The 27,590-nt window shown below is 38.8% G+C and overlaps 2 protein-coding genes across 2 annotated transcripts in view; both read left to right on the top strand.

Annotated features, from left to right (window-relative positions):
• The first annotated feature begins 437 nt into the window (after nucleotides 1-437).
• On the top strand, nucleotides 438-16,047 carry Akt (AKT serine/threonine protein kinase). Its single transcript, XM_028303387.1, has 8 exons — nucleotides 438-1,078; nucleotides 5,484-5,628; nucleotides 11,211-11,408; nucleotides 12,499-12,753; nucleotides 13,925-14,028; nucleotides 14,413-14,512; nucleotides 15,161-15,325; nucleotides 15,847-16,047. Exons 1-8 carry the CDS (start codon nucleotides 786-788, stop codon nucleotides 16,045-16,047), a joined length of 1,461 nt encoding a protein of 486 aa, XP_028159188.1. The 5' UTR covers nucleotides 438-785.
• A 7,713-nt stretch (nucleotides 16,048-23,760) lies between these two features.
• Nucleotides 23,761-27,590, top strand: part of NGR-A5 (neuropeptide receptor A5) — a 39,628-nt gene continuing 35,798 nt past the window's right edge. Inside the window, exon 1 of the mRNA XM_028303406.1 lies at nucleotides 23,761-24,506. Within this exon, the coding sequence (XP_028159207.1) occupies nucleotides 23,874-24,506 (633 nt within the window). The 5' untranslated portion in view covers nucleotides 23,761-23,873. The remainder of the gene's footprint in view (nucleotides 24,507-27,590) is intronic.

Raw genomic sequence — 27,590 nt, 5'->3', positions numbered from 1 at the left:
GGATGGGGGGCACCAGACCATTCTGGGGTGGGTGGTGGGCGTAAAACAGGTCGGTGTAATATTTTCTAGGTAGGTACTTATTATGACTTCTATTATTAGTATCCAGCTGAGATCGTTATGAGGACGATACCTATCAATTAGCATTAATTTATCGCTTAAACGATTGATACACTTTATTATTGTGACCGAAGATGTGTAGGCAGTTGGACGTCTAATTTTATTCAATACCTTTCTAAGTAATTTATTTTCTCTTCATCTCAATTTCCAATAATTCACAATAGATTTAGTTCGTAAAACGGAACGCGTTGTACGATTTTACTTTGTAATAAACGGAACGTAATAAAAAAAAAGAATAGCCTAGCGCCATTCATTCCTCTGGTGGCAGACATACAGAACTAATTTGTCAAAATAGGTTATAATACGGATAAATTGAAAAGATCGCGTTTGACGTCGTAAACGTGTAAGATTTCTCTTTCTCACCATTCCATTAACCCCGGCATGAACTTGCTCCTTTTCAGTCGGATATTTCTCCAGACACCTTCCCTAATTCATCGTATTATAACCGCGAGGCTACGTTGAGTACGTCGCATAAGTTCGTGTTATTTCTGAAAAGTAAAATACATTGAAATCGTGCATAAACAGATATCCAACGGGAAAATGTTCGGTACAATCGTGCCCATCGCCAACCAATCTAGGTGAAACTGTCACCACGGTACCGAAGTGCACAACGTGGTGTGGCTGGCAGTAGCCGTCGTTTGTTATCAAACAGCGAGGCCGCGAGGGCGATGGCGGAGGCGCCGCCCGGGAACATCGTGAAGGAGGGTTGGCTGCAGAAGCGCGGAGAGCACATCCGTAACTGGCGCGACCGCTACTTCATCCTATTCGACAATGGCGACCTGGTGGGCTTCAAGACGCAGCCCGAGCGGAACAACTACCGCGACCCCCTCAACAAGTTCACGGTGCGTGACTGCCAGATCATGGCCGTGGACAAGCCGCGGCCCTACACCTTCACCATCCGCGGCCTGCAGTGGACCACCGTCATCGAGCGCAACTTCTCCGTCGACACGGAGAAGGAACGGTCAGTATGCTTCACTGCCATAACACTAAATATTTATTGTGCCTGATATCATAGAACTCATCACATTTTTTACTGTGTCAGTGTCAAAACATCAGTCTTATGATATTCAGTACTAATTGAATTGTACATAATTAAGTACATTATTTTATAATAAAATTCTTTTGAAATTCTAATCATTAGATAGTATAAATTTATTGGTCTCTTAATCATTTGCTGACATCTCATGCAAATGTAAATGGCATAACAAATAATAATATTTCCTATACTATTAATTGAGAACTATTAAGAAAAATATGTAACTTAAAGTACCATTATCATCTTATCTTGTTATGGCATGAGCGCAGAGCATGTCGACCCTTGGGATCTTGTGCTTCCCCTTACTTGTATTCCCTCTCTTCCACAAAAATCCTATCCATTAAATGGACCATTACCATAATATGGTAATTGCTTCCATTCACAGTATAATGTCATACGGCATATTGTTGTGGGGCTCAGCCGCGGACATTGAAACTGTGTTTGTTCTGCAGAAGAGAGCAGTGCGGGCCATTTATAACCTTGGACCCCGATTTTCCTTGAAAGAATTTTTTAAGGAAATTAACATACTGACAGTAGCTTCACAGTTCATTTATGAAAACCTTTTATATGTTCGCAAAAATATAGATCAATTCACGAAAAAAAGCGATTTGCATAACTTTAATACAAGAAACAAAAATAAAATTTCAGACTGCATAAGATTGGGAATTCATTTATGGGGAAATGTATTAAATTATTTAATAAATTACCACAAACTGTTGTAGAACTACCCATTCATAAATTCAAAGCACATTAAAAGTGCCTTAATGAAAAAGGGCTACTATAAAGTCGATGATTATTTAAAAGATAAAAATGTTTGGGATGCGTAACTGCCTAGCTCGCATAAATATTTATAACTATGTATTTTGAAAACCTGTAAACCTTTGAAAAAGAGGCTGACAATAGTGTCTGAGTTTCTTGCGCTGCTTCTTCTCAGCACTGGCCCATTCATTGTCCTGAAGCAGTGGTAGGGTTAATACTGGGACGTGTAAAAGTGCTTTTTTAAAGCCTACTTACAGAAATAAATGAGTTTTACTGAGTTTTACATATAATATTTTTTACATGTAGTCCTTTTAGTGGCAAAAGATACTTATTATTTTACTCTCCAAATAGACTTTTGGTTTGATTGTATTTTTAAACAACTCTGTCTGTATATCAGAGCGCTATTGTGGTCCATTTAACCCTTCAGGCCTCGCAAATGGAGACCCAATAGGTTCTTAATTACACAGTCATATCCAACCACTTGGGGATTGATGGTAATTCTGAAGTTGGAAAGATATTTGCAAACATTACATTCATTGAACATTGTGAACTATTATTCATTGAACATTGTGAATAATTATTGTAACACAAATTATGGATCTGATATATATTTTTTTAAATTCAATTACAATAGATCCTAGTAATTAAAATTTGGAAAGTCATCAAACATCAATTTGAATTGAGTAATTTAGTGTTCAGTGAAAGTATCTGTGCAAGTTATTTGGTAATGCCAATTGAAATATTAGTGTGAAGGGTCTATGCCATTTTAAATTAATCCCAAATATATTGTTACTAGGTACATAATGCGAACTTAATACCATAAGACATTCTCAACACGTTTAAGTTCGGGCTTAGCAGAAAGAAATATTTTGGCAGTACTAAATAGCTGAAACGAACGAACTAGATAGCTAAAGAAAGACAAAAACAAATATACTACATACACATTATTATGTATAGTAGACCATATTTAGCCATGCCGTGCCATCATCTACTATAAAATAATAATTTATTTATTTATTTATTTATTTAGTTTCCATCTCTATGCAATCTCTCTAGTTAGCCTCTTAATTACCAGTTTATTACATCTAATACATGTGGAAAACCACAATAATTAAATAAATAGTGTAATTACACAAATTGATGATTTAATTTTTTTATTTAATACAAAAAAAATATTTATACTCATATTATTTTTCATACTAACCAAAAAATGCTTATTAAAATAACTTATTTCAATTACTGATTTCTTTATAATATTAATATAATAAGTGTGTTTTTGTATTATAAATAAAAAAATATGTTTGGGATTTGTCGTTGGCAGCATCATAGAGGCCATTTAATGCACAGGGGCACTTAAAGTATAGACTGATCCAACTTATCAACATTAAGGCTGATTTACGTAATGTATTAAGTATTTAACTAAATTTTAACCTAATTCTAAGTGATCACATTGTATTGTAACTATATTTTAACTTAATTTTAAGTTTATGTCCAAATGTCAAGCTCTTGTTTACTATGAAACTGCTTGTCAAAATGTGTCAAGTGACAAGCCCCGCCCACCAACTTGACAGAAAAATTAAATTAAAATTTAGTTATCACATTAATACCTGTAAATCAGCCTTTAAGGCTTTAAACTTGATTTTTCTGTCAAGTTGGTGGGCGGGGCTTGTCACTTAACACGATCTGACAAGCAGTTTCAAGTTCAAATTTAGTTACAATGCAATTTGATCACTTAAAATTAAGATAAAATTTAGTTAAACACTTAACTACTTAATACGTGTAAATCAGCCTTTAGATTTATAGACCCAATTTCACCAAGAATTGAGTATTGTTAAATTAATTGTCATGGCAACGGAGTGTTTGCTGTCACAAAAAAAATTGCAATGACATTATCAGAACTAAATAGCTGAGTTGCATCACCTTAACTTTAACCATAACTATAATTTTAACCTGCGTTTTGTATAGAGTTTGACAGACTGTTAAAGTTAAAGTAAAATGCTGAAACCCAGGTTAAGTTTGATAAACTGTTTGTTGGTGATGCTGGGTCTCTTATGTATGTAGAACCTAAGAGCTCTTTCCAATTAGACGTTTTGAGACGGACGTTTGTCGTCCGTTTGCAGGACCGCACATAGAAAATTGTATTACAACTGCATTGGAATAAAAATGTCAATCAATATTCAATAACCAACAGTGTGCAGCATCGCAAACGCACGACAAACGTCCGTCTCAAAACGTCTAATTTGAAAGAGCCCTAGGGCCTAAAAATAATAGATTATCAAATAACTTGTCTTATCTTAAATAAGGACTCCTAAAAAAGGAAATAGATCTTTGCTTTACTTTAAATTGCGGTCCATTTCTCTGGTTGTCATCACTTAGGAAGGATTTATTTGCAAATTATTATGTTTTTGCCTAGTACCTATGGGTTACCTACGCCATATCGAATGACAAATGATCGAAAATCAAAATATCGAATACGTTTCATCGAACGATCAAAATATCGAACGATCAAAATATCGAATGCTCAAAATATCGAACGTTCAGAATATCGAAAGATCAAAATATCGAACGATCAAAATATCGAACCATCAAAATATCGAAAGTCGATATAGATGTTTTTATTAAATTTCATCTACCTTGCTCGGCTCCGGTGCATGGTTGTGTTTGGTGACATGACTGTTTTTCCTTTTTGGGACAGGCTAGGCTTATAATAGGTCCCCACGGACATTATTCTCCAAATTTATAAACTTTTCAGGCACAAAAATACTTAAGGCACACATTAACTGGCAAAACAAAACTGTACGACCAAACACAACCATGCACCGGAGCCGAGCAAGGTAGATGAATTAAATAAAAACGTCTATATCGACTTTCGATATTTTGATGGTTCGATATTTTGATCGTTCGATATTTTGATCGTTCGATATTCTGAACGTTCGATATTTTGAGCATTCGATATTTTGATCGTTCGATATTTTGATCGTTCGATGAAACGTATTCGATATTTTGATTTTCGATCATTTGTCATTCGATATGGCGTAGGTAACCCAGTACCTATAGACTAGCTAGGCGTTTAGATCTTACGAGGTAATTTAACTCAAAAAGCTAGCATTGCTAATAGAATATCACGGTGGTAGACAGACGGCTCAGAGCCGTCTCTGATAGTTTGTGCCCCCGTCCGCTACTCACTCTTTCATCGGTCAGCATCAACCTATGCGTGATGGCGCATCCACACATGCCGGGCGGCACTCCTGGCGGCCAACCCGGCGGCCAGGACGGCACACTGGCAAGGCAATGAGGGCTATCGTTTTAGCGCTCACCAGTTAGCGCCACTGTAGAGTAAGGTCCCGTCACTTGCTAGTAGCGAAGACAGTGGCACCAACTGGTGAGCGCGAAAGTGGTAGGAGGACTATCGCATTTGCACTGATCAAGATGGCGCCACTGTAGAGTAAGGTCCTGTCAATCGCCAGGGGTGCCAACTGTTAAGTATAAAAACGATAGCCCCCATTTGAAAGCCGGCGGCATGTGTGGACACGCCATGAAGCTCGCGGGCTGAGGGTGTTGCGTGTTGCAGCGAGGAGTGGGTGGCGGCCATCCGCTTCGTGTCGGGGCAGCTGAGCGCGGGCGGCGCGGGCGCGGGCGCGGCGGCGGCGCCCGTCGACGCCGAGGACCACGACATCGCGCAGCTCGGCACCAGCTTCCGCGACCCCCGCCGCATCGTGAGTACTACCACGCCTTACTTTACTGCTCCAGTGATCGTGTTCGCTGAATAAACAAGCGCTACTACGAATAAGTAATAGTACGCGCTACCTGTGGCCATTTACATTATTTAGTTTAAAATATTTATTTGTCGTAAGAAACTTCTACAAAGTATCATAGTTACGCCGTGACCGAAGACGCTTTCCTGAAGTTAAGAATCTTCCTTGGCTTTCTATTAATATTTATATTATAGTTAGCACGAAAGCTAGAAAGTTTTTTGCAATATTACTGTTTTTATAAACTAGGGCTTAAGGGCTTACTTTTTGTTTTATTTTGTTTTGAATATTTTTGATTTGATTTGAATGAGAAAGTAATGGGAGCTACACTAGAATTCATTAAGAGGAAAATTATGTCACAAATTGCGTCAGCTTTGCGGTTGACATCTATCATTAGCAGGATACGTAATAGCTTAGCACTGCAGCACGGCAATTGGTTTCTGTTAAAGTATAACGTTACGCCTTATGGGAGAGGCTGCGGCTGTAGCGTGGGGGCATGCACCCGAACAATTTGTTTGACTCGCGGTGTGCCCCACTAAGCGCGACCAGAGGGACCCGACTGGTTTTTAGTGGGTAGGCCCTGCTCTTCTAGCAGGGAGAGCCCCACATAACCCATTGGCCCCCCCGAGCCATTGGGTATGCAACTCAATGCATTTTAGTCGAAAAAAAAAAATGGTAAAATAAACCACACATTGAAGTGGTTTTTAGTTTTTATAAAATAAAATTTTTAGCCGCAAGAAATTCATATAATATGATTTAAAAGAGCAATGAAAAATTAAGCAAATATTTAATGAGTTACGTCGCGTTTTTTTATTCTATTGACTCAGCATTCAGAGATAGGTACGTCTAAAATCCTGTAGCTATCGAATAAATAATAATGTGTCGAGGTTTATGATTGCGCGGCAGATGTGCCGCCACGTGCGTGCAGTATTTGGTAAACAGGAAAACTGCATGCGTGAGTCAACGCGCGCCCGCGCCTTCTCGGAAGCGCGACAAGCTGCGCCTCCCTGGCCGCGTCTGCGGGGTTACTACAAAAAACGTTATCTGAAGTTTCGAATGTTGCCATCCCCCTCACGCAAACCGAGATGTCAGCATGAGCGACGGTGACAGATAAGGACCCGAAACTAAGTAGACAGCGTTTCGGAGTAGCCCTCATGCGCCATGAATCACGAGCGATACCCGAAACACTTGAGATAAACATTCTGAAATTAAAATTGGAATCCGGATAGTCGTAATGGTGCTTTCGAAGGCAACGTCCTGTAGTAGTGTTCATAAATACACGATATAGGGTCTGGTTCAAATTGATGTTTCAATAAATTGCACCTATATTTTTTTAAATTACCTATTGATCTTAGCCTGGAAGTCCATTGGTCGTACAGTACACATTATGCAAACTAGCTAAATTATTTTATTATGAATAAACAATTAGCTAAATTATTTTACTATTAATCATCAATTGGATTTCCCTTTCTAGATTATTTCACAGAATATTTCACGTTGTGGTCGAATCAGGGAAACATACGAGAAATAATAATCCAAAAATAATGATAACCTAACCCAGCTGTATGCCTACCTACATAAATCCTTATTAATTTTAGACCACAAATTCTGTTAAAAAAGATTTTCTTGACTTTCAAAAAAGCCATTCGCCCGTATTCACAAACGCTTGCTTAAGTGAAGCAGCAAATCGAACGCACAGCGTTGAATAGAGCTATGTGATTTCTTCGTGTGTCACCCTGTGCGTGCACGCGCTCAGACCTCATTGTAAGTAATGTTTGTGAATATGGGCGATACTCTCGAATCTTTTTGACAGTCTACAAACTTTTTGTCGGTCGAACTGTTTAGTAGGTATGAACATGTATGAAAGTGTGCACATTACACCGATTTAGCAAGGGTCGATTCTTCATACAAATTAGAAGCCAACCAAACTATCGGCCGACAATAGGTCTGTAGAGTAGACTGCGGGGAGTCGTAGAGGCCACTGCCTCGCACATTTTGTTCAAATTTCATGACCCTGAGCTGCTTTAGAAGTATTTACTTATGGAATTACAGGATGGGTTTTTTCGAGTATTTTGAAATCCTATATTAAATTTTATTGACAGCCATCGCAGCTTTGCATAAAGGTAGTTGCGACAGTGTGTGAAGTGAAATGTCGTTGCTTCCGATGCTTTTGATGATGATGATGACTTTTCGGGATATTCTTCCAAACTTATTTCTTGCATTACTTATCGACAAGAGACCGGACACACTTGTGTCCAGTTGGTGAAACACGAGACCCCAAAAACTCGAAAATTTCTAGGTGTCTCAAAAATCAGAAAATATTTGGGTTGTGTTACGTTGAGCTTAAATCCGAAGCTTAGGCGGTTACTTTTTTGAAGGATTTTTTTTTTTCAATACCTAACGTAGCAGTTGTAAAGTCAATCTTCATTAATATTGGTTACCAAAGAACGCTACGCAGCTCGCAGGTTCATAGGGTCCATACATAGGTTCTGATTTGTTCAGATTTGTTGCCTACAAATGCTAATGTCTGCCTCGCTGGTTTCTTAAAAACAATTAAGAGCGTTTACGCGAAGCGCGGCGTTTCAAGGGGCATCATTGGAAATGATCCGCGCGCGGCGTTTTTTAATAGTTTTCAAATGTTTATAGCAAAACAATAACAATGAATTAAATATCGTTTCAAAGTAAATATTTTAAAGAAGATGTTGTTTTATTATATTAAGCTATTTTTATGTTGAATAAAGGAAGAATATTGGTGAAAAAATCACTTTGATTTTTGGGTATTTCACGTTCTTTTAATTTGTGATTTCTTATTGTAAAAAGCTTAAATCTAAAAATTTTCTCAGATAACTATTTGCCCAAGGATCTATGCTATAGGATATAAATGTTTGTTAAATCGTTTTCACAGTATTTTTATAAAAATTTCAGCTTGTAAACTGACGCTAAAGTGGAAATTTACAAAACCTGTGTGGACTTATCTTGATAGAATTCTTAAATACTAAACTAATCGCAATATTTTCTCAATTAACTATTTAGACGACGAAATTGCCTAACTATTTATGCCTATAACATATTTGTAGTATTACTGGTTAATGATTGTAACGAGTTGAAAAAGTACTGTTTTTGCGCCAAACGGCGTAAACGCTCTTAAGACGGGTGACGTGCCCGTACCTGGTGGCATGCATCTAGGAGGCCTCTTATTACTTTATTTTTATTTTTTGTTGCTTTCTTTTTGTTGTTTAAATTCAAAATTAGGTACTATATTATGTTATTTTATTGTGTAAAGTTCACGGGTTGCTTACATTATAATATTATGCATGCTGTGGTTATCGTTTGTGTGGGAGCAGTTAGCTGGAGACCTTTGGCTTAATTGTTTATTTTTTTTAATTGTGTTTAATACTGTATCTCTGTTGATAGCCCAATAAAATAAATAAATAAATTTAAAAAAATTAGAATGATTGCCAAGTTAGTAAACACATCCTTGTTTTACGATGTAGGTACCTACTTCAGAACCCATTAAGAACCTGAAAAATCTGTTGTTTTGTTAAGGTACGAAATAAAATTCTCAAGTCCTGAATGGGTAAGCCATTAAGTTCTGGCAGTTTCCTTGCCGTCAATATAAATCGGAAATACCGTGATTTTATTCGTATTACATAAATAAATTAGTTTATCAATTTATCATGTCTTATGATGGTTCACGGTTGATGTCATAAATGTGAAAATTATGAATAATCGCCGGTTATTATGAATAATTACCTCATGATTTGGTAAATGCGATCATTTATGTTTGTATAAAACTAAATAGGCGGCTTAGGGGTGGCCCAAGGGCCACCCACGCTGCACCTCAACCTATTTTCACTTTAAATCAAAACAATGTGTTATAGGCATTATGGCAAAGTAATGTTACGCAAGAAACAGTCCAAACTCATTTTGCCAAATTATATTAATCCTATGATATCAAAACGTTCAAAATGTGAAGCTGTAGGTACATGAGCGCTGTACCTACACGAGCCGGTGTTCTCTTTTATGTTATTTGTTAGTATTAAGGTTACATTATGAAATAATCACTGGTAAATGTGATTAATTTATCACTTTTACCTCACCTGTCGGTAATTATTCATAATAACCGGCGATTATTCATAATTTTCAATTTATCTCTTTAACCGTAACATATACACATCACCACGTCTTTAAGCAACGATTAGATTAATTTAACAATAACGATAGAATAGAATGCGGTTCTTGAAATAGGTTAATGACCGCGCTGCTGCAGTCTGGCCGATATTGTGATTAAAATCACTTGCTATAATGTAGTACAATATTATGGTCTTCGGTAAGCAGAGTCGGCTCCAGCAAGCCAGCCGCGCGGCCTGACGGGCACGGGCGCGCGGCGTGACTTGTTATTGTGGCTGCAGCGTGAGTCAGGTTGTTTGCGACGCTCGCCGAAAGCGTTACGACATCGGACATTCCAGTTGCCGATTGGGGAAATCGGCTCAAAATTAGTCCGTACGCCGTGTGAATGACAACGCGCGCGCCGCCTCCGGCTTTGTCTCGCGCTTGACAATGCTCCCATTCAAGGGTTAAAAAGGTCCACATTTAAAAATTTAATACAACGCAAGGAAAGCGTTATAAATATGGAAGTTTAAAAATACACACTTCATTGATGATTTTTTAGTATTTATCATAATACGATACGTTTTATATTACAAGGCTACTGTCAACGCAACTCTTGTAGCAGAGTTTTGGGCTAACACTGTGTAGATTTGTTGTCGACAGGACAAAAAGAAAATACATTTTATTTATTCAGAAAACACAGCTCTATAATATATTACAAACATGCATTCTAACGGATTCTTTATTTATATTATTGCAATATTATAATTATCAGTCAAAGGGGATACATAAAACATTGTTTAGAGATGAATTATTTATTGTAGAATTCTTTCATTAAAACTAGCATTGTATTTATTTTATTCAAATATAAATCAAATTATGCTTTGAAAAAGTACAGTCAAAGCAAAATCTAAGTAGCATATTCAGCTCATAATTTTAAGAAATAACCCAGCAAACGTTGTTTTGCACCTAGGTTTATGAAAAATTGTTTACGTCCCTTCAACCTACTGATTACACACAAATCCGTCAAGCTATTTCGAAAGTTTTATTACTTACAATGTGACTGGAGAATTAAATACAAGGTCGCCCAGGCGCAAGTGACCGCCCGAAACCATAAAAGGGCTAGTGCCCATTTTCACCATCAATCCCTAATTTTTAAGTGACAGGAATTTTGTTTTCATAGGGGTCACTCAAAAATTAGGGACTGATGGTGAAAACGGGCATTAGTGTATTATTTTTCAAGTTTGTGTAGAGAAAGGGTATTTATATATTTTTCCAAGAAAACACAGTGTTTCTCTTCAAATTAACTTTTATCATTTAATCGGTTTAGATTTAGCCTCGATATATCAATCGAGATGCCTTTTAATAGAAAAGGCTGTATCTCGCATGTAAAGTAAAAGCTCCCTCAGTCGATCCCTGGTTGTTGCTTGTTGCAGACGCTGGAGAAGTTCGAGTTCGTGAAGGTGCTGGGCAAGGGCACCTTCGGCAAGGTGGTGCTGTCGCGCGAGAAGGGCACGGGCAAGCTCTACGCCATGAAGATCCTCAAGAAGAACCTCATCATCCAGAAGGACGAGGTGGCGCACACCATCACCGAGAACCGCGTGCTCAAGAAGACCAAGCATCCCTTCCTCACGGTGAGCCTGCTTGCCTTCTCGCTCGCACTCGGGGAACACTGCCTTTTTTTTTTGCGCAGGAAAATACTTTGCGTATACCCGCCGCCTCGGGGGAAGCGACGGGTTATGTGGGACTCCCTTGTCGGGTGGCAGCAATAGCGGCTGTCACCCGACAAGTATACCCACTAAAAACCTGCGGTGCACCCTCTGCGTTTTACTGGCACGACGTGGAGTCCTACAGATTCAGACCACGCCGTGCCGACGCATGGCCCAGCCTTTGCCGGGCCTCCCGCGCTAAAGAGGGGGTCTGCCGGTACACTGGCAGACCCCCCAGACAGGGTGGGACCGTGCAATGTGGGTGATGGGCCCCCCGGCCTAACACCCACTGGTCTCACCGGGGAACACTGCCTGAATATTACTTGACTTATGTCGTTCTCTCTCGGCTGGCGCTCGGGTCAGTCTTTAATTCGTTGTTGACTCCCCAATAGTCGACCGCGTCCACTTCTTCCGTTTCAGCTCGTAATGACAACTTCTCAAAATGACAACCGGGGCGCAAAATGTCCACTTCTCGAAATGACAACTTCTTAAAATGTCAACTTCGCTGAAAGACAACTTCTCATAATTATAGTCTATTTCTCACAATGACAAATTCGCATTTGGTCAACTTCGCATAATGTCAACTACTTGTTGATATTTTATTTTCATTATATCTAGAGTTCTAGTTCTTCTAGAAATGTCATTATGCGAAGTTGACCAAATGCGAATTTGTCATTGTGAGAAATAGACTATGAGAAGTTGTCTTTCAGCGAAGTTGGCATTTTAAGTATAGATGACCCACGCTGAACTGTCCCACCAAACTCAATGACAGGGGGGCGCTACCATCGTTCAACTATATGGTTTCCAACATGGCAAAAATCTGAACCAGCGATCCGGTATTGACGGTGGCGCCCCACTGTCAATGTCATCGACAGGACAGTCCAGTATTTTGGAACTATAGTTGTCATTTCGAGAAGTGGACATTTTGAGAAGTTTTCATTACGAGCTGTAACGTCCACTTCGACTTGACATCTCGCACCTCGCTAGCGTGTTGATTCCTCCGGCTTGTGCGCAGGCGCTGCGCTACTCGTTCCAGACGGTGGACCGCGTGTGCTTCGTGATGGAGTACGCCAACGGCGGCGAGCTGTTCTTCCACCTGTCGCGCGAGCGCTCCTTCAGCGAGGAGCGCACGCGCTTCTACGGCGCCGAGATCGTGTCGGCGCTGGGCTACCTGCACGCCGAGGGCATCATCTACCGCGACCTCAAGCTCGAGAACCTGCTGCTCGACAAGGACGGCCACATCAAGATCGCCGACTTCGGCCTCTGCAAGGTACTCGAACGGACTCGTAAGGCGTTCGTTATATGTAAAGTCAAATTCGTTTGTCGTTGTCGTGTGTTGAAATTTAATCTAAATATTACTTTACTAGCTTTCCGGACTACATTATATATAGCCTACATATTTTACGGAACCCATTTTTTTTTCCCAAAATAAAATTTAGCCTATGTTACTCGTGGATAATGTAGCTTTTGAATGGTGAAAGAATTTTTAAAAACAGTCCAGTAGTTTCTGAGCCTATTCATTACAAATAAACAAACAAAGTTTTCCTCTTTATAATATTAGTGTAGATAAATACTCTCGATATTAAATAAATCGCACCTCCCGCGACAAGCACTTTCAAACGTATGCATCCCCACTTCCCGCCAATATTGGCAACATTTAAAATCCTAGTTCTAAACTTCATTTCATTAAAGGAAAGGTTTTTACCCCAAAAATGTGTTTTTAGAAGCATCCACTTCTTCAAAAAATAGGTAGTTACGCTTGAGCCAACTTTTATGGCTATAAAACTGTTGAATTGGGATTAATCGCTATCCATCTATTAAAGAGGACACGTGTGATCATTATTTGGTTTTATAACTATAAAATTTGGTCTAATTGATCCCAGAGGTGAGCCCAAAGTGAGGTCTTTTTTCAAGTCACATTTATGGTACATGTTAATCATTTATTAAGAAATTAAATGTGTTTTTCTTTAAGGATATTTATTGGGCTTTCAAATAACACCAATATTGTTGGGGCACCATGATTGTGTCAGTAGAAACGAGTTTTCTTGTAAAACGTAGGTGGGCCGATTTTTGTGATGACCAGTATAGTTCTATAACCGTTTGTGAGAAGAGCGGGCTTCTCGTACACTCGAGCGTACGAATGGCGCTCTCGTGTACGAGTGCCTGCTTACAGAGTAAATACAAATAAGTAGGTTATCTTCATAGAAACGTACCGAGCGCGGTTTGTATGTGAGCGCGCCAATACGTATGCGGCGCGCACGCACACACTGTTAAAATTTAGCGTGGATTAGCGGGGAGCCAGTCGTGGTTGCGCCGAATTATGTCAGTGTGTACGTGCGCGCCGCATACGTATATTGGCGCGCTCACATACAAACCGCGCTCGGTACGTTTCTAATAACCTACTCATTTGTATTTACTCTGGTGCTGACGCGCGCCCGCAGGTCAACATCACGTACGGGCGCACCACCAAGACCTTCTGCGGCACGCCCGAGTACCTGGCGCCCGAGGTGCTGGAGGACACGGACTACGGGCCCGCCGTCGACTGGTCTGTGCCACGCCTTATCTTGTGCTCACCATTCATATCAACATCCCGCATATGTGTCTATTATACCGCTTTCGTTGTGCTCGGCGCGAGTTCACATCGAACGTCGTAGCCAGTGAGGGCGTCAAAAAATCGATGAAGATTTTAGCTCTCGAAAGCGTCCGCCGGGGACGCGGTACTTTCTGTCATACTTTCGTGTCATTTTTTTACGCAATCGCTGGCGATGACGTTCAATGTAAACTCGCACCGAGAGCGAACATGTCGCTCGCTCGTTTAAAATCAGCTCATTTAAACTCATCAGATTAACGCGAAGCCCTTTAGTGATTTGTATGTGCAGCGAGTGATCGTTAAGAGCTCGAGGCCCGTGCTAATGCCGCCTGCCCGCAGGTGGGGCGTGGGCGTGGTGATGTACGAGATGGCGTGCGGGCGCCTGCCCTTCTACAACCGCGACCACGACGTGCTGTTCTCGCTGATCATGAACGAGGAGGTCTGTGCATCCCGACACTTCCACAGGAGCCCGGAGCCCGGACGAAAAGAACGTCCGGATCGTTTTTCCTCGAGGGACGACTCGATCCGGGATCCCCGTCACGCTCGGAGTGCGTCGCGAGTTCGCGACTCGTTCCACGAGATTAAAAATCTGCTCCGATATTCTCCATCGTGTTCCTTCACGAGCACAGGCACGCGGGACCGCCGGATCGGGTCGTTCCGCCGCTTCAAAAATATTTCGCCGTTTAAAAGCAATTAAGAGAGAGAAAATAACTTTAAAAAAAATAAAACCGACTTCAAATGCGTGAACACAAATAATACCTATTCAACAAAAAATAATCGTTCAAATTGGTTCATAATCGGCGGAGATATTGCGTATAAAAAAGTTCATCCCCAATTTTCCACCCTTGGGGGTTGTTTTTTTATTATTTTTAAATGGGACCACCCTTGAGGTATTATCTATACGCCGAAAAAAGATTTGTTCAAATCGGTTCATAATTGGCGGAGTTATCGCGTAACAAACATAGAAAAAAAAAACATACGGGTCGAATTGAGAACCTCCTCCTTTTTTTTTTAAGTCGGTTGAAAATGTTTAAAATGTTGCATTATTTCATCGCCGACGTTATAACGCCGCCGTGTCGCGTCGCAGGTGCGGTTCCCGCGCGCGCTGTCGGCGGCGTGCCGCTGCGTGCTGGCCGGGCTGCTGACCAAGGAGCCGGCCAAGCGCCTGGGCGCCGGGCCCGACGACGCGCTCGAGGTCATGCACCACCCCTTCTTCGCCTCCATCAACTGGGCCGACCTCGTCGCCAAGAAGGTAACCGCGGGGAGCGGACCGCTCTCCGGTCCCGATCCCACGTCGTATATTTTATTACAAGCTTTTTATTACAAGCTTTATGACTTCACTTGTTAGTATGTGTGGAACAAATCTTGCAACTGAAATTAAGACCAGTTCTCCTCAACCGATTGAGCTGAAATTTGGTATACTTGTGTAAGTACGATGACAATGCAATGTTATGGTACCATTGAGCTGGTCTGATGATGGAGACAGGAGGTGGCCATAGGAACTCCTAAACGAAACGGCGGAAACTCATCGAGTTTGGGTTCATTGGATTTGTCTTTTCGAGCACATTGGTGCTAAATGATCACCAGGGCCCAGAGATTGAGATACTAAAAAGTGTAAAATAAAATTATAGTAAAAAAACTTATAAAGCTTGTGTTTAAAAAAGTTTTTTTACTATAATTTTATTTACACGCACACGAAAAACCTAAAAGCGAAACGAACGCTCCGATTCGACTTTCGGGCTTTGAATTTTCGCCTCGTTCGCCCGCCCGCAGATCCCGCCGCCCTTCAAGCCGCAGGTGGAGTCGGAGACCGACACGCGCTACTTCGACTCCGAGTTCACGGGCGAGTCCGTCGAGCTCACGCCGCCCGAGCGCCCCGACCACCTCGCGCGCATCCAGGAGGAGCACTTCCCGCAGTTCTCGTACCAGGTGAGTGTCGCACCCGCCCCCGCTCACCAGGGTTGCATGATTTAAATCAAGGTGATTTAAATCACGATTTTTATTGCATGATTTTTTTAATAAAAATCACTGATTTAAATCTATATACTAAAATGGAATTAATACAACGCTGGCAGTGCGTATTAATCAACTGTAATGTTCAAAACAATGTTAATATTAGGTGTTCAAGTATAAAATAGACGTTCTGTATGGAAAATTAGAAAAAAATATTTTAACTATAGATTTTTTTTGGGAAAAAAATAAAATTGATACTTGTAAAAAGATATTAGTGTTTTTGTAATGGAAACAGACACCACTTAGGACGAGCTGTTTTGACGAGTTTTTTCTTGTTTCAGTAAAAATATGACATACNAGCGGTTCTGGAAACAGATTGGTGCAATGGTGTCATGGAGCACCTGGTTTTGTCACCCTTCAACGGTCAAGTCACACAACATTAACTATAATAATAAAGAAATCGCAGTAAGGAACCATAGACTTGGCACGACTTTGTCTAGATTTCATTACTTTTTAGAGATAAACAAGCAGCTCCATCGAGACTTGGCTAGTTTTTTACAGAATGTTTTTGGTGGGATGTTTGTTTTTCAAATTAAACCCATTGGGGTCTTCCCAAATCGTAGTCATTAATTTGACCAAAATTTTCGAGTGTGTCATTAGGAACATAATATTTTGTGTTTACATAAATAAATTACAGCTTTATTCACACACGGGTATTACGCTAATGGGCCAGTCATTCCAAAAAATGAATTACGTTCTTTATTTCATATAACATTTTATAACCTTAGAGTCCTTACAAATTATAAATAAAACACTTATTTTGATCCAATATAATTCCAAGTGCTAAATAAGCCTTTATAAATGTTTTACCCATATCAAAAAAGTGCTATTTTTAACTTAGCTCACTTTATTTCAACACACTTCTTGTAGCAGCTTCGTCCAAGTAAATTCTTGCCTGTTACTTTAAAATCTTTTTTTAATGCATACAAAGGCAGGTATTTGACCACAATCGCACCTGGTGTTAAGTGGGATGCAGTCTAGGATGGTACTATCTACCCTGTAAGTGCCTATTCACTGTCGCCTTGAAAAGGCCCGGATTACAGTCTTCGGGAAAGACAGCAGCAGGCAACGAATTTCAGTCCCTAGCTGTTCGCATTATAAAAGAGTCATCGAAACGCTTAGTGTAAGCTGGTGGAATGTGAGCATAGGGATGTTACGCTATCCTGCGTCTGGTTGTTCGGTCATTATCATCATTGTCATCATCACATTTCAGTCTTAGGACGTCCACTGCTGACTCTAGACCTCCCACAATGATGTTCTTAATGACCGATTGGTACTTGGTTAAAGGCTTGCATCCAGCGCCTTCCTGCGCTACCTTTATGAGGTCGTCGGTCCACCTTGTGATGAAGAAGGCTTCACCGTCCTACGCCTTACGTTAACATGCGACTATTAATATAGGTACTTATTTAAAATGATTAAGTACAATTTGTACAGAGTAAATGGCAACGTAGATAATCAATTATTCTTTTTGGTTGTAATTAAAATAAGCCCAGCCACTAATACACTTTTCGTTCTAGTGAGGTGACAGTAGTGTGGACTGTTACGACCGTTTTATCGTTTTCAGTCGATATTATCGATATTCCTAGAGCACAAATGCTCCAGTAATAGATGAACGCACACACAAAAGCCTTGATGCAGAATTAAATACTATTGACTCAATGTGAGTTAATAGTATTCCGAAGCCTTACAATTGAATTAATACTTAAATTACTTTATCAATTAGTGCTTATGTTTACGAGATATTAAATAGACAAAAAATTGTGCATAAAAATATTGTTCAAATCAAATCAAAAGTCTTTATTTGCGTTATTCCAGGTTCCTTAAGATATTAGATAAAAAGTAATATTGTATTGTTCAGAAGAGCAAAATTACTGCTTAGGCTTGCGAAGTTGCGACGTTATAATCAAACAAAGTAGGTACAAATGAGTTTTACTAACCACTTGGTCCGTTAGTCCTACACAAAACAAACAATAAATCATAGGTCCATCTATTGAAATTTTTAAGTAATTGTTTAATCGACTTAGCCCTTTGATCGATAGTTATTATCGACTAAGCCCATCACTAATCCAGTCCATAATTAATTTTGTGAGCTGACTCCTTAATAGGGTTAGCTGTCGAAAGGGAAATTAAACTAACAAAGAATTAAAACTGCGATAAATTACCTACGCTGAACATAAACCAATTTCAGAGAACAAAGCATTCGTGTTCAATTATAAAGCTATGAATTCGTAATAAGTCTTGAAAAGTTTTTAGCGCAATAAATAAATTGTGGTGGTCATGATATTCAATCTTTACAAAATAAAGTTTGAGTTACGAGTCTTCCAGTGACTTGACCCACTTTTAGCTTGGTCCACGGGCCAAGCCGCAGGTTTGAATTTTGAAATAGTTTTTCTACCAGTAACTACCACCTCTAAGATTCTAGAGTAGATTTTTTGATTTGGTGTTTAATTTGTTAATTAAACATCAACCACTGGAAGAAAAACTATTTAAAAATTAAAACCAGCGACTTGACCCGTGGACCAAGTTAAAAGTGGGCCAAGTTACTGAAAGACTCTTATTTATCTGATTGGTGTTGGACACCAATAGGCGAACCGACCTTATTTGTCCTTGAGTTGTTGCCTGTTAGCACATTTTGCGAAATAAAGTAATGTTTCTCATAACAAGTTTATTTTCAGTTGTAAAAGTGTTATTTTCTGTAATTAAGTAAATAGAGTCCACGCAGACTATTTATTACGGAATATTTATCAGACGATATTTTGGTCGACTTCTATTTTTTACGAGGAATCAGCCGATATCAAATCGATGTACGCCCGTATTCACAAACATTACTATGAGGTCTCACAGTGCGGGAGGACGCACAGGGTGACACACGAACCAATCACAGAGCTCTATTCAAAGCTGTGCGCTCGATTTGCTGCTTCACTTAAGCAAGCATTGTTTGTGAATACGGGGCACGGGCGTTAGGCTGAGTGACACCATAGTGCAATCTCATTTTAACCGTGACTATAACAGTACCGGTGTTTTTGTATACGTTTGTTAGATTTAAAGTAAGATGGTGCTACCCAGGCGTCAACAACTCCTTTCAAAAACTTCAAAATTTTGCCTTAAAGTCTAAAATGGTTTTGAATTACGTTCAACAACATTATACGTCCACTTTGAGGTATTCCCTAGAACTGTTCATATGAAATTAAATAAAATTAAACATCCAAATTCTCTGAGATAAACATAACGGACGGTTTTCATTTGCTCTGCACACAATAATGACTACCAACAAAAATCCCCAATGTTTTGCTGCTATTTGGCAAATATTTGATAACAAGAGCCTCTAGCTTTAAAATAGTATATTTACTGAGCCAGCCAAGCGTTACAGGCACTTCCTGCCAGTGGTGCGACCACAAATATTGTTCCAAGTTTTGGTCCAGCTTGGCTCAAAATAAACAACCCTTATATCGTATATTTACTTCTTTCTATGTGAGTTTTTATTTAAAGTAGTTTAAGTTTAACAGTGTTGTGTTTTTAAAGTAGTAGGTATACGCAAGGAAAAAAATCTAAAATGTTGATTTTATATTTACAAAATCGATGAAACGCATTGTAGGTGTTGACTACTGGAAGACAATAGACGGGCTAGGTCCAAGGTTGTAAGATAGCACCCAGGTGTGTTTACTTACCCACATATTGATGCCATGCATTTTTCTTAGTGCAAATACAGGGTGTTCGGAAGAGCGCTAGCCAAACAAGTAGGGTCTATAGTTATAGCTATTTTTGCTTTGGTGGACTTCGACAAAAAGTAACGTAATCGAAATGTTTTCAAACAAGATAATAAATTAAATTAGCCTATACTTGAATTGAGCTATAAACATTGTAAACTCCAATATTTTTAGCTAAGCAGAAACCAACATTTTGAATTTGAATTTGAATATCCATCCACACAAACTTTCACATACAATTTTAGTATAGATCTGATTACAGATTCATAGAAACGCCTGTGTCAACATTAACCATTCGATTTGTAATCAGTAACCAAGACTCGTTAAATATTGGACGACTTGGCGAATTAGCTCAAACCATAAATACATGTGATTAAAGTATAACAGAAATGGACAGAGAAAGCGCTCTACATAAAACTAAACTAAAAAGAAAATATACAAACTTTAATGGAAATTAAAACATTAATTAGGTAATGTAGGAATATGATTGGTCACTTACGTAGTTTGTCACAGAAGAGATTCATCAGAAAAATAATTTTGTTATTTTTTTTTGCGTTAAGAGTTGCATCTCAAACTAATTTGAAAATTATAAAAAACTTGAAAAAATCGAACTGCCTAAAGCAGGAATCGAACCCACGACCTTTCGCTTCCCAGCGGCTGCTCTTCCATGTGAGCTACTTAGATTTAGTTCGATTTCCGCCTTTTTTTTTTTTTTTTTTTTCAAAAAATTCATAGTTTTGTGTAAATGAGACAACAAGAGGTTAAGATTTCTCAACACACATTTTAATGGCTACTGAATCTATTTCTATTATTTATCGACATGCGATCGCCACCAATCATATCGCATTATATTTGCTTAACACGAAACCCTTACTAAAATGCAATTAATCAGATCTGTATGCGGAGTCAACATCATCAATTAGCGCGCCATAGTAAAGAGACACCGACATATTGGTCATTGATTAAACATCACTGTTTGAATGTCAAGTAGTCTGCGACAATGGAGTTCGGTAATTGAGTACCTAGATAAGTTAAGGCTTGGTATTTCTTCTAAAGTAGGTATTTCGCGCTGTCAAAATCTGCGCGCGCAATTCTTCGCCGAAAACAGCGCGTCAAAGAGCTCCCGCCACAATTTCCAGCTACACAGTATAGAAATACGCAGTTGGTTAGGTTAGGTTGACTTCCTTCCTTTCAAGCGTCACACTCACAACACTTTCTAATAGAAATCATATCCAAGTGATACAAATAAAAACACCTTTCAGACTTTTTGGGAATATATTCTAGAATCGAATAAATATAAAATATAACTGCAGAAGTAAACACTGTTCAAAGTGGCCGTGGCGTCGCCCGACCTTCTGGAAGTTCTGCGCCGGCTTAACCGTCCTCCGTAAGCGCCACCGCGCGACTGATTGAGATTGTCCAAGCCGTCATGGGCGATTTTTTCCACATTTTTTAACATAGTAACTAAATAAGACGCAATATAAAAATTTCATCCGTTAAAAGCCCTCAAGTTATTTCTGAACTTTAGTTTAGTAAAAGATACAGAATCTCAAATCGCTTATTTTAAAAATAAAACAATTATTAGAAAACGAATAGAGGTAACTTTGGGAATTTATTCTATCGAGTCAACTTCATCAAATCGTGTTTCCATCCGTTAATAGCCCTAGAAAATATCCTCAACTATGCTCAAAAAAAATCTTAGCCTTTTATTTTACTGTTTAGTACCTCAAAAATGAAAAATGAAAACCTCATTTTCGCCATTTTCTCTGTTACCCGGCCTTAAGATATATGATAACTAGCTTTCCGCCCGCGGCTTCGCCCGCGTGGAATTTTGTCTGTCACAGAAAAACTATATCACGCGCGTCCCCGTTTCAAAAACCGGGATAAAAACTATCCTATGTCCTTTCTCGGGACTTAAACTATCTCTATGCCAAATTTAATCAAAATCGGTTCAGTGGTTTAGGCTTGAAAGTGAGACAGACAGACAGAGTTATTTTCGCATTTATAATAATAGTATAGAAGTATATCTATAGATGCTTTGAGAATAAGAGAAGTATCGTGAAAATCACTTTTACTTGTATAACAAGCTCGTGGCCGCGGCTTTACACAATGTCTTTATCCATCACCATGACTTGAACTGTGACCGACGTTTTTTTGTATGGAGTTTATCAGACTTTTGACGTTAAAGTACGATAGTGCAACCCAGACTACGAGTCAACTAATCTACGAGTATACCTTATATTTATCAGCGATAACGTTGAATTCTAATGGTAAAAGAGTCTTTCAAATCGTTCTTATATGTAGTTTCGTAGGTTATTCAACACAAACAATCAAATCTTTCCTTTTTAGAAATATTAGTTTAAGAGTAATAGTCGTTTAACTCATGTATTATAAAATTTCTTAACTAATAAAAATCTAAGGGATAGAAGAAAATATTAAAAGTGACTTTAGATGAAGAAATTTACTGTGGTAACGACAGACAACTATGGAACCCTACACTGCGCGTGGCACGACACGCACTTGGCCATTTATTTTTTTAGAAATAGTAGATTATAATCTAAACAAAATTTTAAATAATACATGTTAAGAGAGTGAATGAGAATTATCACCTCTATAGATCATAAAAAGTTAAGATTTTAAAGCTTACCATGAAAACATAGCATTTAAATTCGTCATTCTGTGGTAGGTTGCTGTGCTCTCAAAGTTATTAAGTAGGTACTACTTTACCACCAAGTGTTTTAATAAACCAACTTTATGAGCGTAAACTTTGCAAGTGTTCTCGTTTTAGTATTATTAATATTAACCGGCAGACAGTGGTGATTGAGTTTGTTGCGGCGCTTCTTCTCAGCACTTGCCAAATGTTGGTCTCAAAGCGCTGGTAGGGTAAAAAGATTATGAGACATGTAGAGGCTCCTTAAGAGCAAAATGACGATTTGTAAGAACTATTTATTAGTCTAAACAAATAAAGAAATTTTGACTTTGACTTTAGTTTTCAGTGAGAGGCAGATTTCTTCATTGCTACACACATAATTTACATAATAAGGTTACAATATTTATTGATTTACATTTCCATAATATTTCTGTTAACTTCGTTGCGGGTCCAATGACAGTTAACTTTCCCCCGGGGCTTTGACCTTCACTGGTTGGGTTATTGGCGGTCAAGCTGTAGATCCTGACTACACAGGAGTTGCAGCGGTGGGAACGAGAGGTTTGAATAGTCCCGTTAATACAGTAGCTGTAGGTATTTATCCATTCAACGTTCATAAAGCCACATAATTAACGTACAGTTTTTCCACGCTGCGAAATGTTATAGAACTAAGCGGATTACCTTTAACGTTACTAAATCCAATTATCACTGAATTTGTGCCTAAGCTAAAAACTAACTAACAAACTAATGACTGTCGATTCACTAGGGTTAAGTTGGAATAATAATTGCTGTGTTAAATTAAATACGAACCTAAACCTTGAATTAGCTGGGCTTTTAGACGAAAACTACCAAGTAACTGAAGTAATTTACTTTGATTGGACTAATTATGATTGGTTCGGATGATTAAAGATATGAATGAAATAAATTGCTTTTATCTTTATTAACTAACCCGAAACTAAGCTCTCTAACTAATTTTATGTTTTAACAAACTCAAAAAAATATACCTGTTATTAAAAGAATACTTTATTTCTAGTTTATTTTCACTTCTGCTTAAATTTATATGAACAACAAAGATCCAAGCAAGTTCAACCTACAACTTGAAATTTACAAAATATGTAACAGGGGTTTCAATCAGGAATTTATCATTGCTAAATTCTATCAAAAAAAGTGGTAGGGCAAGCTATATTTGGGACGTGTATAAGTGCCCTACAAAGGCCCTATGTACTGAATAAACTATGTATTTGAATCAGAAAGTGTAAATTGTGAAAAATAACGAACCAAACAAAGTTTTCTCATCATCACTTTTCTTTCCAGATGGCGCACTAGTCTGCTATCAGAAGACCCGAGACCACACAATAATGACCGTTAACGGAATACAAATAAAACCTCTTCAAGATCTTCAAGGCATGTACACGTAGATACCAGAAGAGAACATGGGTATACCACGATCGCATGTCACAACCTTAACCATGGTTCTTTTATGGAACTTCTGTCTTTGCACAAACGTAGTTAGAAATAGAAGAAAAAGCGACCTGACAAATTACCCTGTAGATAGATACATTAATTTAGACCTAGATGTATACAATCTAAGAGTTAAGAGATCTGACAATGTTACAAAAGATTCAACAGAATCTGAATTTATTCTTGTTAATAAATCTAAGGAAAATAAATCAGAAGACATTGATAAAGAAGTAAAGGATACAACAGATTACGAAATGTTCAATTACACAGAAGAGCCGTGTGTGGGTGATCCAGAATATTGCAATATGACGGAAGAAGCGTACATGGAGATGCTAAATGAATACATATTCCCACACCCATACGAGTGGGTTTTGATTGCGACTCACGCGATTGTGTTCGTGATAGGCTTGATAGGGAACGCGCTAGTGTGCATAGCAGTGTATAGGAACCACAGTATGAGGACGGTGACGAACTATTTCATAGTGAACCTGGCAGTGGCAGACTTTATGGTGATCCTGATATGCCTGCCCCCGACTGTGCTGTGGGACGTGACTGAAACGTGGTTCTTCGGGACAGCTATGTGCAGGATCGTATTATACTTTCAGGTGAGTGTCTTTTACATTTTTCTATTTTGCATACTGTAGAGAAATAATTAACTTTTTTAAAAAATAAAACTGACTTCAAATGCGTGAACACAAAAAAAAATAAAAATTAAAAATATTGCGTATAAAAAAGTTCATCCAAAATTTTCCACCCTTGGGGGTGAAATATTTTCTTCAAATTCGCATGAAACCACCCTTTTGATAATACCTATTCAACAAAAAAATAATCGTTCAAATTGATTTATAATCGGCGCAGATATTGCGTAGAAAAAAGTTCATCCTCAATTTTCCACCCTTGGGGGTTGTTTTTTCTATTATTAAATTTAAATGGGACCACCCTTGAGGTATTACCTATACGCCGAAAAAAGATTTGTTCAAATCGGTTCATAATTGGCGGAGTTATCGCGTAACAAACATAGAAAAAAAAACATACGGGTCGAATTGAGAACCTCCTCCTTTTTTGAAGTCGGTTGAAAAAGTAGCCTATAGGATTGTGATAAATTGTCGGACACAAAAATATGAGTAGCTATAAAACAAAGAATTAATTTGTGTAAAAAGTAAATAGAAATCAATGAATTTGTTAAAACTATGTAGTTTAAGGAAAACATCGGATGCAGGCAGTGCAGAAACAGTCGTGGTAATTCTTGGGGGAGGCCTTTATCTTACAAAATAGGAGTCTAGACCAGCAGCAGTCTTTGGCTGAAACTTAACAGCTCATGCTCTCCCTTCACCCCTTCACAGAAGCTGATCACATTATGAAATGTAGAATCCCAACTAATATTATAAATGCGAAAGTAACTCTGTCTGTCTGTCTGTCTGTCTGTCTGTCTGTCTGTCTGTCTGTTACGCTTTCCCGCTTAAACCTCGCAACCGATTTTGATGAAATTTGGCATAGAGATAGTTTGAGTCCCGGGAAAGAACATAGGATAGTTTTTATCCCGGTTTTTGAAACAGGGACGCGCGCGATAAAGTTTTTCTGTGACAGACAAAATTCCACGCGGGCGAAGCCGCGGGCGGAAAGCTAGTATTTAATATAATAAGTAACTTAGATAGGGGTCTCTCTTCTGATTAATTTCGTCGCGGATCCTTCCAATGACTTAACCCCGGGACAAAATTTGCTTTCATTAGTTGGGTTTTTATTGGCGGTCAAGCTGTAGATCCTGGCTGCACAGGAGTTGCAGCAGTGGGAACAAGAGGTGGGAATAGTCCCGTTTTAACTTAGATCCTTTAAAATTTAGTAAAATGCATCGCAACGAAGAAACTTTCAAACCGCATAAAAATTGCATAAAACAATTCACCACATCGCCTTTAGGTAAGGTAGCAGGAAGGCGCTGGACGCTGGCCGCTTCCAACCGGGCAACATGGAAAGCATTGGGGAGGCCTATGTTCAGCAGTGGACGTCCTGTGGTTGAGATGATGATGATGATGAGATTCTTGATCGGATGAATATAGGAGATACGAAATTCGCTCAGTCAGATAGTCTTTTTACATAAGATACCCCAATATTTACCTCGATGTGCCGTCGTGTTGTTTACTTATTAATAATACTAAAACTATGTATGCTGGTAAACTATTACAAACTATTAATAGTTTTCAAACTCGTGTTAATTAAATTGATTCAAAGCATGAAGTTAACGAGACACGTGGATGCCTTCAAAGTCACCGCACGTACGTTAAATAGATGTTACAAAGAATAAATTAATGTTATATTAATTAATTCTTATAATAAGTAACACCAACTCAAACAAAGCCCCTACTACGCGCCGTTTAAATATGTACGTGTTAACTTAAGATAATTTAAGCTCATAATTTCATAATAATATTATTATGATTTTATGAGCTTAAATACAGGCAGTGGGCGGGCACATAGCTCAGTTCGAGTCTTCCAACGACTTGGCCCACTTTTAGCTTGATCCACGGGCCAAGTCGCTATATCGCCAATTTTTTTTCCGGCAACTGGCCCTTCTTCTTTGTGCATATTAATAAATTGAACACCAAATCAACAAAAATCTACTCCAAAAATCTACTCTAGAATTTTAGAGTGGGCTCAAAATGCCTGAAGAAAAAATATTTAAAAATTAAATCCCGCGACTTGCGACTCCATAGCTCGTAGAGCTAATGGCCACTAGGAAAGAAAAGTTCTCGAGTGGCGACCACGGGCCGGAAGACGTAGTGTGGTCACTTAGGTGGACCGACGATCTGGTGAGGGTCGCGGGAAATACCTGGATGCGGGCAGCACGGTACCGGTCGTTGTGGAAATCCTTCATCATCATCATCATCATCATCTCAGGCAAAGGACGTCCACTGCTGAACATAGGCCTCCCCCAATGCTAAATGTTAATGTTAGATTGGTAGCGGCCTGCGTCCAGCGCTTTCCTGCTACCTTTATGATGTCGTCGGTCCACCTTGTGGGTGGACGTCCCACGCTGCGTTTTCCGGTACGCGGCCTCCACTCCAGAACCTTGCTGCCCCATCGGCGGTGGAAATCCTTGGGGGAGGCCTTTATCCAGAAGTGGACTTCATTTGGCTGAACCTGACGTACGAAACTTAATATGCTGATCACACCAAGCTGTGACAATTAGTCGCAATTATTATAATTAATTAATGATTCAATTAATTGCGTCTCTAGCTCATTCAGGTGTGATATGAAAGCTAAATTACATTTCAACTTAGTACTTACACTTTGTATTTTAATTGAAGGGCGAAAATGTAATACAATCTCTTCCTAATGAATTATAGTAAATATCTACGAGAGGTTAGGACCTTTAAAAGTAAATAAATACCTATCTACCTAAAATATTTTTAATTCAATATTATTAATGCCTGGCTCTCTTTTTGGTTTTATTGTCTCAAATACATATTACGAGCTATTCTTTACTATTTATTCAATATAACTTTAATATATGAAATAGCTACAAAAAACGTAATATCAATCTTTCTCGGCGATAATGGTTTTCGCAATTTCGTATATAATATTTTTTTCATTACACTTACGAATATTAGTATAAAACTTGCCGACGTTAGAATTTTATTTTTAAAGGCTATTTTTTGTAGCTGTTTTTTTTTTAATCATTATGAGTTACACAT

Source organism: Ostrinia furnacalis, unplaced genomic scaffold, assembly GCF_004193835.3.
Source record: "Ostrinia furnacalis isolate ACB-3 unplaced genomic scaffold, ASM419383v2 OfSCF1234, whole genome shotgun sequence".
NCBI classification, from domain to species: domain Eukaryota; kingdom Metazoa; phylum Arthropoda; class Insecta; order Lepidoptera; family Crambidae; genus Ostrinia; species Ostrinia furnacalis.
This window is presented reverse-complemented; position numbering and strand designations above follow the sequence as displayed.

What these genes read in the sequence shown, in the direction of transcription:
- Akt (XM_028303387.1), top strand. Translation starts at nt 786, where the DNA reads ATGGCGGAGGCGCCGCCCGGGAACATCGTGAAGGAGGGTTGGCTGCAG. An exon ending in TCCGCGACCCCCGCCGCATC is followed by an intron (nt 5,629 to 11,210) that starts GTGAGTACTACC and finishes TGCTTGTTGCAG; the next exon opens with ACGCTGGAGAAGTTCGAGTT. An exon ending in CCAAGCATCCCTTCCTCACG is followed by an intron (nt 11,409 to 12,498) that starts GTGAGCCTGCTT and finishes GCTTGTGCGCAG; the next exon opens with GCGCTGCGCTACTCGTTCCA.